Here is an 11,273-nt window from a genome sequence, read left to right as displayed (position 1 = left end):
AACACTGTAATTCCCAACTGGAGATGAGGCAGGAGTGTTTCTTCAGAGGATGTGAAAACTGAGACGCTGAAGCATGGCTGAAGAAGGTACACAGTAAGAAAAAAACAAGGTGATGACATTCCACAGTTAAAAGTTTAGTTTGTTATCAGTAAAACAGTTTTAATAAAGTTCCATTAGACTGCTGAATAGGAAATGGTGGCAGCCAGTGGATAAGACACTAAAACATGACAAGGCAACGTACTTGGGGTTGTTCTGTAGAAAACGTCCCACAGAAACTAAGCAGCCACATGAGCCTGTCCCTCTTCTCCTGGTGGGAACCAAAGAAGGAGGAGTCCCTGTTCTTCCTTAGCTATCCCAGAGCATGCCTCAGCTATAAAGACAGCCATGTAAAGTAACCTTGGCTCACGTTTTTTGTTTTATAGTTCTGGCTATTTCAGCTGAAGAATTTTTGTACAATGGGAGTAAAACTGTTGCATTTAAACTAATAAACTAATAGACTGTTTATGAGCCAGAATATCTGATGGGCTGGTCTGAATCAGCTATTCAGTTTTGCTTTTGTTTATGTGACCAGACTGTCCTAACACGGGTAACTGGATTTGTTTTGCCCCCAAACCTGAAGGCATATTGTGGGGTTCAGAAAGTCCACTCCACGGCAATCAGTATGACTGAAGGGTATGTTCAGATCTGTTCTTTTCTGGTTTTCCTTGACAATGACTTTGTGAAACTGTTGCCAGTTCAAACACAACCAGAGATTGTTGTGGCAAAAGACCAGATTCAGCTAGAGTCAGCACTGTGATGTTCTCAACCTTCTTTGTTTTCCTCTCCCAAACCAGCATCTCTAATTACAATTTTCTTTTATTTGTTCTTCAGAATGCTCACTCTCCCTTGGACAAAGGCAAAATGTGCTGCTGCTTTTCCTTCACCAACCCCTTTAAGAAGTGGTGAGAAAAGAGTAACAGGACATGGAAGCTGAAGTCTTTTATGTCTATTAATTCCCCCCTCCCTTCTGATTTCCTCACAGGGATTTAATGTTCCTAATCAATTTTTAAGAACCTTGGACTGATGGCGTGGTGCATTAAAACATGAGGAACAGAAGTGTCCTGGCACTGTAACTAGAGGGTGGACAGCATACAAGTCATATCTGATTACCCAGAAAAGTCACTGTAGTGTTCTAAAATCTGCAGTTCAGGATTCTTTCTATGGCTCCTTGTGCCCACTGCCTATGTTGAGCCACTTGATTAAATTTGTACTGTGATTTTCTACCTAACACTTGTGCTGAGTATTTTTAACAAATTTATGGCAAACAGAAAGTTTTGGGTTTGGTGGATTTAAATGGGAAGCCTAATGCTAATTTCTTGTCCCAGTAAACATAAAATAGGCAAGTCATTTTATACCTTCATATCGCAATCCACAGTCCTGTGAAGCTCTCCATAACTCTCATTTCAGAAAAACAGCAACTCTGAAGGAAACCCAGTCTCACAGCAATCACTTTCTGGCCTCCACACAAACAAACTGCTTAAGCTAAGATAAAGTCATCGTAATCAGTACCAAATGAGGGGCAATCTTTTATCTTAATACAAACAAGAGAACATAGTGTACAGAGCAACAGAAAAATATACATCTTCAGCCATACAAAATGCATAAAAGCTTTCCTGTTGAAAGAGTACCTTATAGCTGACAGTCAGATGTTAGTTTTCTAGATGACCCTGCACTACTGAACAAGGGGAAACAGAGAACTCCTTTTTTTTTTTTTTTTTCCCTAGGAAATAGTTGGTAGCATTACCTGTATACCATAAACTCCCTCCCTGCGGCTGCAGGTCTGCTAGTGCTGGACCACCCACCCCACCTCATGCCTGAGATAGCTCCACTGGACGTAGAGGCTGTTTGCGTGTCAGAGGTGAAGGGGATATATAGCCAGGTGTACCCTCCACAGGTTTGCCAGGACATATGTGCTGATTACCAGAGCAAAAAAAATGGGTATAGGCAAGCTATGCCGTAAACTGTCATTGTTCTTGTTCTTTAAAGTGATCGATCAATTCATGTCAGTCAGGAAGGTGGTTTATTTACCTGGGAGGGAAAAAATTCTCCCTGTGTGAGTTACGTCCACGCCGCTGAGGCTCTGCAACCTTCAGTGCTGGGGCAGAAGATGTCTGAGCGTGGGCAAGCCCTAATGCCTAGGCAGATTGGAGAAGGTAAAACTCCTCACTTACTTAAAAAAAGTCAGTACCAAGCTAGAAAGTCAGTAGCAAATTGCTTTAAACAACTGATTTTTTTTTTCATTAATGGAAATATGTTAAGATTGAGTTGAAGGTTTAGGTCAACATGACAAACTATAGGGAGTATTGGGTGTGTATATCTGTATGGTGGGGTGTCTTTCCCCTTTGCAGCTATTTATATCTCTGAGTGAAGGTTAAGGTTAGGAATTTAATAAGACAGCCGTTTATTCTGTGGAGACTAACAGTCCTGGGGTTAGGATGTAATAATCATTCTTCTGCTTTAAAAATGGTTCTTTAACAAATAGCAGTAGCTCATTGCAATTTTCAGTTGTACAAAATGACATATTTTCTATGTTACTATCAAAATATTCTGCATAACATTAATTTCTGTGCACTTATTAACATATGTACAGAACAGTGTTTCCCAATAGAAATCAGTATGTTCCTTGCTGATCCTTTTTTGCCCTAGATTTACCAAAACCAAACCAGAAATTAATTGTGTTAATAGTATAAAATCTCAGGAGAGATAAAGGATTGAAGGTTTATTTCCCAGCAGCAAATGAATAAAGGAACTCCTTCAAATTAAAGTCTAGCTGAGACGTAATTTTAACCAACCGTGGTGAATCCAGGCGAGCCAGGAATATCACACATTTTCCCGATGCGTTATGTTGAGTACACAGAAGCAGAGGAATGTAAACAGACAGAAGGCACATGAAAGGCCCCAATCCATTCTCCATCTGACGGAAGTGCGAATTTCATAATTCTGTCATCAAGAGTCTTTTCATCATTTTCTCTCTCTCAAGTTCACGCCTCAGAGTCTCAGCGCTGTGTAATTAATGCACAAACAGCCAATTATGGGAACAACAATAAGTTTTAGATTTCAATTTAAAATAATTAACATTTTCAAAATACCAAAGGAGGGGAAAAAAGGTCAGACTCAATTCAGAGAAAAAGCCGATAACTGATGGCTGATTTAAAAACAAGCACCACTTGATATTTCTGAAGAGGCAAGAAAAAGGACATAATTTGCCACATGGCAAAACAATTTAGGATTTCATCTAACCCTCATTAAAGGTTACTGATTTCAAAGGAAGCTGGACTAGGACTCTAAAAATGAAACAGTTACAGCAAATGCCATCATGAAATACTGCTGTTACAGCCTTCTGCTCCTTGGCATGGTCGGATACAGGGGGACATCTGTATATGCTGAATTTACCACAGTCCTGCACCTACCAGGATGTGGGAGTCAGAGCCTAAAGTCCTTGCTCTCACATACCAATTCGCTCCAGAGCACACAAACTCTGTAACACTGGAAATGCCTTGGATTAGAGATTGCATTTCTGAAACTGTTTGCTGTGTTGTTCTGAAAATTAGGTATCTAATGTTTTACAAAAACAGTTTGGAGATTTAAACTGCAGTGCAGAGACCTTGCAGCCCATTTATGAACAAGCAGGTGTAGAATCATCCACTTGAGACATCCTACAGAAGCTAAGTTCAGCACTACAGCTTCAGAATTACATTTTCACTGGAATGATAAATTTTTAGATGACTTAGCAATGTTGAAGAAGTGTGCAGGTGCAATTAGCCAACATCTACAAAATATAATTAACAACCAAAAATGGGAACTGACTGTGAATCCAAAATTAAAAAAGACTCATTTATTATGATGCCAAAGAAATACTTTTCAACATAAGCCTAGGATTATTTGTGCTCCAGAACTACTGAAGTATATCCACTCATATGTTTGTATTCTGTCAATTATCAGCCTGTGAAATTCAGCTTTTATTAAATTCTAGAATAAGAAGCAAGTATGGAAAACCAATAGGATGAAAGAATAGAAAACTGAAAACAGTCGGCCTGTGGAAAGATGGATAGGTTGCTGTTTCCTTGAGAAACTACATGAAAGATCACTGTAGCTTGACATCATTAAAAAAGAAAAAGGAAAAAAAAAGGGAGAACAAGAAAGAAAACAAATGCGTTTTTCATTTAGAAGAACAGACATTTCTCAACCTCAGCTTTCCCCGAAGGACATTTAATTTCAAAAAACAAATTGCAACAGCAATTATTAAAACAAAACCTTTGTGGTTCAGACAAAATGACTTGCCTGAGCAGAATCTGCACAACTCTTTCTCTCCAGGCCATTGGCTGTAGAAATGGCTGCTGGCTGCAGCAGCTGATTAAGGTAGTATTTTTTTTTCTCAGTGCACATATGAGTTACAAGTATTTCTTTACATAACCCACAAGCAGCAATCTTTCAGTATAGAAGGAAATGACAGAAAAACGGAAATCAAGCTGATTCCTTTAATGCAGAGAGCATCATAGTATTTCTGTGAAAGAACTGCACAGTACCTGTCTGCCAGCGAAATCGGTTTATGCGACGTATACACTGTCTGGACTGTTGGAGTCGGTACAGTCTCTGCCAAAGACCTCAGCACAGGCGATGGAGTTACCAGCGTTATCTTGGGTGATGACTGCACTGCACAGCATTGCATTTTGCTGTCTGCAAATTCTGCCTACAAAACAAAAAAGTATACACACACACACAAAGGGAAAAGGTGTAGATTAGCTTCTACTGGTCTTGCTATCCTTCACTATCCAATTAGTTGCCAAGCAGTAACAACTGATAAAGAGAACGAATGGGAGGCTGTAGCTGTAACTTCTCAATGTGACCTCTGTAGATACTGAACAGTCACTTCTTTTGATGCCTGAGGGACAAGCCTGATTGCAACACACACTGTGTGAGATGACACCACATAGGAGACTGGCAGCATTCAGGTAAAAGACATAATCGGTTTGGAGAATGACACTTGTCATTATTGCATTTTCCCTAAAAATAATGCTGACAACATGAGATTTCTGAAATATTCTTCAGAAATCCTATATAATTTGCTGGTGGGTCCTCTGACTGCTCTGTGTTTTGTTAACAGCTAGGAGTCTGGGCTTTTAGGAGTCTGGGTTTCCAAGACTCCATCCCTTTCCCACACGTGCTAACTGGAACAAGCCTCAACAGATATTCTTGCAGTATCCACTGACAGGCAATGTTAAAGCAATATTGGAAGTGCTAATTTAACACAAACAGCAAGCAACCATCTCCTGTCTTTCAGATGAGGCGTATTAGTGCAGCAATATTACAGCAAAGACTGGGCTACCTTAACAACAACAGGGGAGGATCCCTAAAAATCAAACAGCTCTGTCTTGTTTTTTGGTATGGACTATTTCTCATGCCAAACCACAGCAGCTAGTGCCTATGGTGCATGTATGACCCTGAACTGGGAAGAAAACAGAGGAACTGCAGTTCATGTGTCAGGATCATTAGAACATGCTCCTAATGGTATCAGCTGCATTTCTTCCTTGACAACTTTTTCTTCTGAACCTGGTTCAAAATTCTCTGTAGTTCAACTTTTAAAACTCAATCATACAAGTTGCAGAGATATGAAATTTGGTGTTCCTCATACAGGATCCCTGTGCTCCGAGGACCGCCAGATCTTACTTTATGGCATGAGAAGAAGGCATCACTGTGATGCTGATATAAATTCTCCCAGCTTTACTGAAATCAGCAGAGTGATGATAAATCACACTTGTTGAAGAATTGTCTGGAGTCCTATAGTGTGTTTGCTCTGTATAATTTTTTTACAGTATATACCCAAAGCATCATTTTAGGTGTATCTGCTTGCACAGTATGCTTAAGCCAAATATTTACCTGTTCTAAACAGATATAATTCCATTTATTTAAATCTATATGAGTTATACCATCCTGAGAATGCGGCCATCATGCCTGCCATTTCTCAATGGAAACCACTGAAATTCAGATGGTTCCTGGCATGAAGCTTATATTTAAACGTACCAGGTAACCAAGTTCTCTAATTTTTCGTCTGATAAAATCAACATGACTGCATATACACCACTAAATTCGAAGCTGTACACAAAAGTTAAATGTCTAAATGTCACTATCCATAATTCTTTTCATGCTTAATAACATTTCAATGTTTTCTTCCAAGCAAAAATAAATAAATAAATAAAAAAGTAAAAGGGAAGCAAGGAAATGAAAAAGAAAAAAAAAGAAAACAAACAAGGAAAAAGATCAACAAATGTTACCATTTGGGTTTGTGTGTGACTGGAGACCATTCTGCCTGCAAATCCTACCACTGATCTAAACTCTTCCCTTCCAGCTCCCACCTGTGATGTAACTATCTTCAAGCCCTCGGCAGAGCCCATGCATCAGGATGAACTGAAACTGCTGGGGAGAAGCACATCTCTTTGGGCTGTGATGGAAGGCCATGAAATGCAGGACCAAAGCCCAATTAACCTTCCTAATATTTTCCCATCTTTATGCAGTCCTCTAGGTAGCTGTTTGTTTGCATAACTCACAGGAATGTATGGGATCATATGATGGATCACACACCGTTAGTTTTTTATTGTAATGGTGTTTTAAATATATGTGGTCTGGATTCTGCCCTCCAAGCTGCCCAGGGAAATGGAAATCTATGGGAAGAAGATGAAATTTCAGAAAGCTTAGCTTGAATTTTACTTTGCTTCTTCTCTATCAACAGAACAAAAATTTTAACATTTGAATTTGCGATTTTCTGTGGTATGGAAATTTCTGTGGGTAACTATATTGGTGTATCTTCTGTTTCCATTTTACAGTTCTGTCCCCCCCAAGGATGGAAAAGTATGTTATATAACCCACCTAAATTTTGCTTTCATCATAACTGTCAGAGACCATAATGAAAAATAATGTCCTGACAACCATTACTAAATAGTGGGAAAGGTATTTTGAGGGCATATCTTTTTCCTTAGATAAAGTACTACTATGAAAGACACAAACACTGTAACTTTGAGTTAGCCTTTATCACAATTGTACTATCTGGACTTGGCTGACCTAATGAAATGTTGCTGTGACATATTCATGTGTACTTTTGAATGCATTTAATTAGAGCTCAGTAGTGACACTTATACAACCTGGGGAGCCTAACTAACTCTGTCTTTAAAATACTTATATGGAGAAAAAACACATTTATGTAAAAGCTGGTGATCAGGTCCATTGTGAAAGAAAAGCCTCTTTCTTTAAATCATTAAATGTGGACAGAACCTGCACATGACCTGACAGTGAATGAAGTTACTTATCTCTGATTATATGCCAGATATAGATTGCTGCAACCAATAAAAGTTAAGGTCAAAGTCTGAAATGCTTCATTTTGCAAACATAATTTAAAAACTTAAGTAATTTTACTGGGATTTATAAGCAGAGAGTGTTTCTTATAGAGTAGTTAATTTTGTCATACTTATTACAGAATGCTTCTACCATTAAAGTAGGACTTAGATTGAACTCACTTTTTAAATTGTCAAATAATTGTTTTCTGGTTTTCTGCAGTTTACCTTACCAAAATCCCTAAGTCACATCTTCTGTGAAAGTTTAACAAGAATCAAATTCAGTATTGGATTCAAGTTATTAGGTAAACATGGGAGTTTATACAAAGGATACCATTGTAGTCATCAACACAGTAACTATAATTCTTCCTTAAAATTCAGATGGAAATTCAGTGAAAATCAGGGCCCTCTTTGTGATGGCACAGCAGGCAGTTTCAGGCAGGAGGCCATGCAATTGCTAGACAGAGGACTGAGTCTTCCCATTCCCCTACTGCTCCTTGGAAAGATGCTATGGAGCTTCACAAGTGTCCTCTACAGTCCTGAACAGCACGTTTTGGGATTGACTTCATTAGTTGTGAGCCTCGACCTTTAACTCTTAGTCCTCTGTCTAGGAAGCAGCAATGTCTGAATGCAGGCAATATTTTGAATAATGGGAATATTTAACTGATTCATACTCTAATTTTTACTTGGAATTCATACTTTTTATTTTTGAGGACTACTTAGCGCATAGATTTCTGACACTTAAAAAATCAGCTGGAATTGTGTTAAAACACAGTTTTTTTAGTTGCACATTCTACTTACAGAAAACTGTGGTACTGTTGTAAAAGGATCGAAAAAAGGATTAGATGTATCAGCAGGGAATGTCTTTATCTTTAAAAAAGATAAAGAAAAAGATGTTACTTTCAGAGCATAAAAATGCAAAAGAAAAAAAAAGCAGCAAAGCATTGCAACTACAGTGACATATCCAACAAATCAGAGCAGTTCAGCAGTGCTTGGACTAGACCAAAAAAGACCCATTCCAAAATGCATACAGAAACCTGATGATGAATAATCAAAGCATAAATACAAAAACTTGATAAATTAATTTTACCATGTAATTAAATCTGTTGTGCAAATACGGAGCTGATTGCATACAATATATTTTCCAATTCTGTCAGCAGCCATTGGATTATTATCTGCTTCCTCCAGCCAGCCTTACATTTTAAAATATGCAATATGAAGTGTAGGAGCAAATTCTGCAGTAGAGGAACTCTGGCTAAAGAACTTGTGCTTTACATATTTTAGACTTCCAAATGGTCACTTACACTGTTGCTGCCAAAGACAAACAATCACACAAGGTGGGATAGAAATAAAATCATATATTAAAAAATCACTGGGGATAGCTGTTTGTCTCAGGCAGCTACAAGGTCCTGTGTTCAGAGGAGGGCTGTGGCTAAAGGATGACCCTTGGAGGTCTTTTTGAAAAGTGCATGGAGACACAGAGGCAAGAGACCAAGACATCCATCTGCCAAGAAGCATGAGAGCTCCCATGGCTTGGTCCATGAGGATATAGTCTGTGGGGTGACCAGACCCTGTTGCAAGTCACTTCTGCCCTTAAAGTGGTTTCAAACACCAGCTGAAATTAAAAATGTATTAAAAGCAGCAACAATCTCCGTCCCATTTCATTGTGAATGCTGTTTCCAATGATTTTCCTCTTTAAAATGCAGACATCATTCATTCAAAGGGAGGACAAAATAGCAAATAAAGGTAACAGTTTTGAACTGCATTTCATGCTTTCCCTTTGGAAAACCACATTTTTCACCGTAAAGGTACGTTTTTCACTTTATTATAGAAACTGCTGTGCATTGGTTTAATGCATGTCTTCAACCATAATTTACTAACTACAGCTATACAACTGTTGTTTAATAATGAGGAAAGCTACCCTGAGGGCCATGAGCCCCTGAAGGCCAAAGGAAAACCTGGAATTATATCATCAAATATAATTAAGTAAATGTATGGTGTTTATTTTGTAAGTAGAATAACAGAAACGTTGGCTTATATGGGTACCAAGGGAAATTAACAGCCATCTGTGGGCCAACTTCTGCAAATGTGGAATTAAGCTTAGCATTAATTGTCAGGCTTCTTACACACAAGGAGTATGGATAGCAAAGATACAGTTAAGCATGTAAATAACCTTTTAACAGAATAAATGTATTTGTAAGTCAATGATACAGGCGCAAATGAACAAACAACTATGTGAGAGAGAAATTATTTTAAATCACAGTTTTCTAGGCAAACATAGTAAAGAAAACTTCACAGTCCTTTTATAGTCCTATATTCATGTCTGTTAGCAAAGTATATGTATGTGTACTGTATTGCTGATTGAACCTACTCGTTGTATTGATGCAATAGCTCCTCAAAAGTTTGTTATGTTATGTTATACCCTGAGCCAAATCTGTCAACAGCTGTAGCATGTGTCACTCCTTTGAGAGATAGTAAATACCCATGAGCCCAGGTTATTAAGGGTTTACAATATGATGTTACAGTACTAAGTACAAGTGTACTTAGTTACAAATAAAATCTTTGAGCCAAAGGCAAACAGGGATGGGAAGCTGGTTGCTCATGTGCAGTATGAGTTTGATATTCTACAGCTGAAATCCCACTTATTTTGCTGGCTAGTCTCACTAACGAAATTAGTTACTAAATGCAGGAAAGAAAATTATGCAGAATAATACTCAAGAGTCCACAGAGGTTTGGGAGTAGAGGCATATAACAGGAATCAGCCCTGATTACATGCCGCGACACACAGCCATGCAGAATACTCTCTTGCAAAATCAGCACTGCAATCTGTGGATGTGCATGAGGCCAGCCAACATATCAAAACATGACAAGAAACAGTTAATCTGGTTTAGTTTTCAGTGTGAGTCCCTCTCTCAGGGAGCTGTGCTCATTTAATCTTTGGAATAAGACAATTTCGATAAATTAAAAGCTCTCTGGGTTCTAAACTCATCAATTTCCAGCCTTTTAAAGAAACTGAAAACAGAAATTATGGAGCAGAGGGGGAAAAAAACATAACTGTGTTCAATTTAAGAGTGACAAACAGAAAACATTGTGCTCAGCCTTTAGAATTTATTTTTTCTTCCTCTCATCCTTTTTTCCCCTCTGAGAACAGACCACTGTTACTCAAATGGCACAACAGAGCTTACTGGTTTGGCCCAGGCCTTGCTATGATTGCTGCTGCCAGCTTCCATAGGCAAGGCAGAGAGACAACATTGTTATTGCCTCCTCAACATTGGCATGAGGTTCTTAACCATTGATGGCTTGGCTCTTCTGAGTAGGAAGTATGTACAAAATCCTCATCCATACAAGAGCGAGAAAAACCCCCATACATTCAAGAACACTTTTCAGACAGACGATATGCAGGATGGGGAGACAGTAGCGTGGAGAGCACCTGTTAAGCAATCAGTTTATGTGAAACTTCATTTGGAAGTTTGAAAAGTCTTCTCACTCAGGAATATATTTTTGGCCTAACTATCCTGCATGTCCACCATGGCCAGCAGCGTGCTGACAAAAGTAGCAGTTGCCAGCACCTGGGAGGTGGAAGAAAACCCTGTAATTCCCACCCCACCACACAAGGAAAGCAGTGTCATATGCAAGTCTCTTCCTGACCCTTGCACTGGGGCTGAGTTTATTGCACAAAATGGAAACTTTCAGCTCAGAAAGCAAAACAACTCCCTGATCAGAACCTAAATGTTATGCATTCCCCACACAGTACACAACCTCTCTCCCTGCCCTAGGAGGAACATGTACTACACCTTTAAATATCTCCTAACTCACATGGCAGAAGCAGACCCTTAAATTTTCCAGGGTGCTTTCTTCTCCCTGCTGTTGCAGCATCAGTTAAAAGATACCACCTGGGAACTGAGAAAG

The 11,273-nt window shown here is 38.8% G+C and overlaps 1 protein-coding gene across 1 annotated transcript in view; it reads right to left on the bottom strand.

Moving 5' to 3' along the window:
* Positions 1-765: 765 nt before the first annotated feature.
* The window catches only part of EPB41L4B (erythrocyte membrane protein band 4.1 like 4B), a 124,567-nt gene continuing 114,059 nt past the window's right edge, over positions 766-11,273 (bottom strand). The window contains exons 24-26 of the mRNA XM_018069990.2: positions 8,166-8,234; positions 4,566-4,729; positions 766-3,041 (exon numbers count right to left, since the gene is read on the bottom strand). Coding sequence (XP_017925479.1) covers positions 2,972-3,041; positions 4,566-4,729; positions 8,166-8,234 — 303 coding nt within the window. The 3' untranslated portion in view covers positions 766-2,971. The remainder of the gene's footprint in view (positions 3,042-4,565; positions 4,730-8,165; positions 8,235-11,273) is intronic.

This window comes from Manacus vitellinus, unplaced genomic scaffold, assembly GCF_001715985.3.
Source record: "Manacus vitellinus isolate BGI_N305 unplaced genomic scaffold, ASM171598v3 scaffold_17_pilon, whole genome shotgun sequence".
Lineage (NCBI taxonomy): Eukaryota > Metazoa > Chordata > Aves > Passeriformes > Pipridae > Manacus > Manacus vitellinus.
The sequence above is the reverse complement of the archived record's forward strand: the minus strand, read 5'-3'. Positions and strand labels throughout refer to the sequence as shown.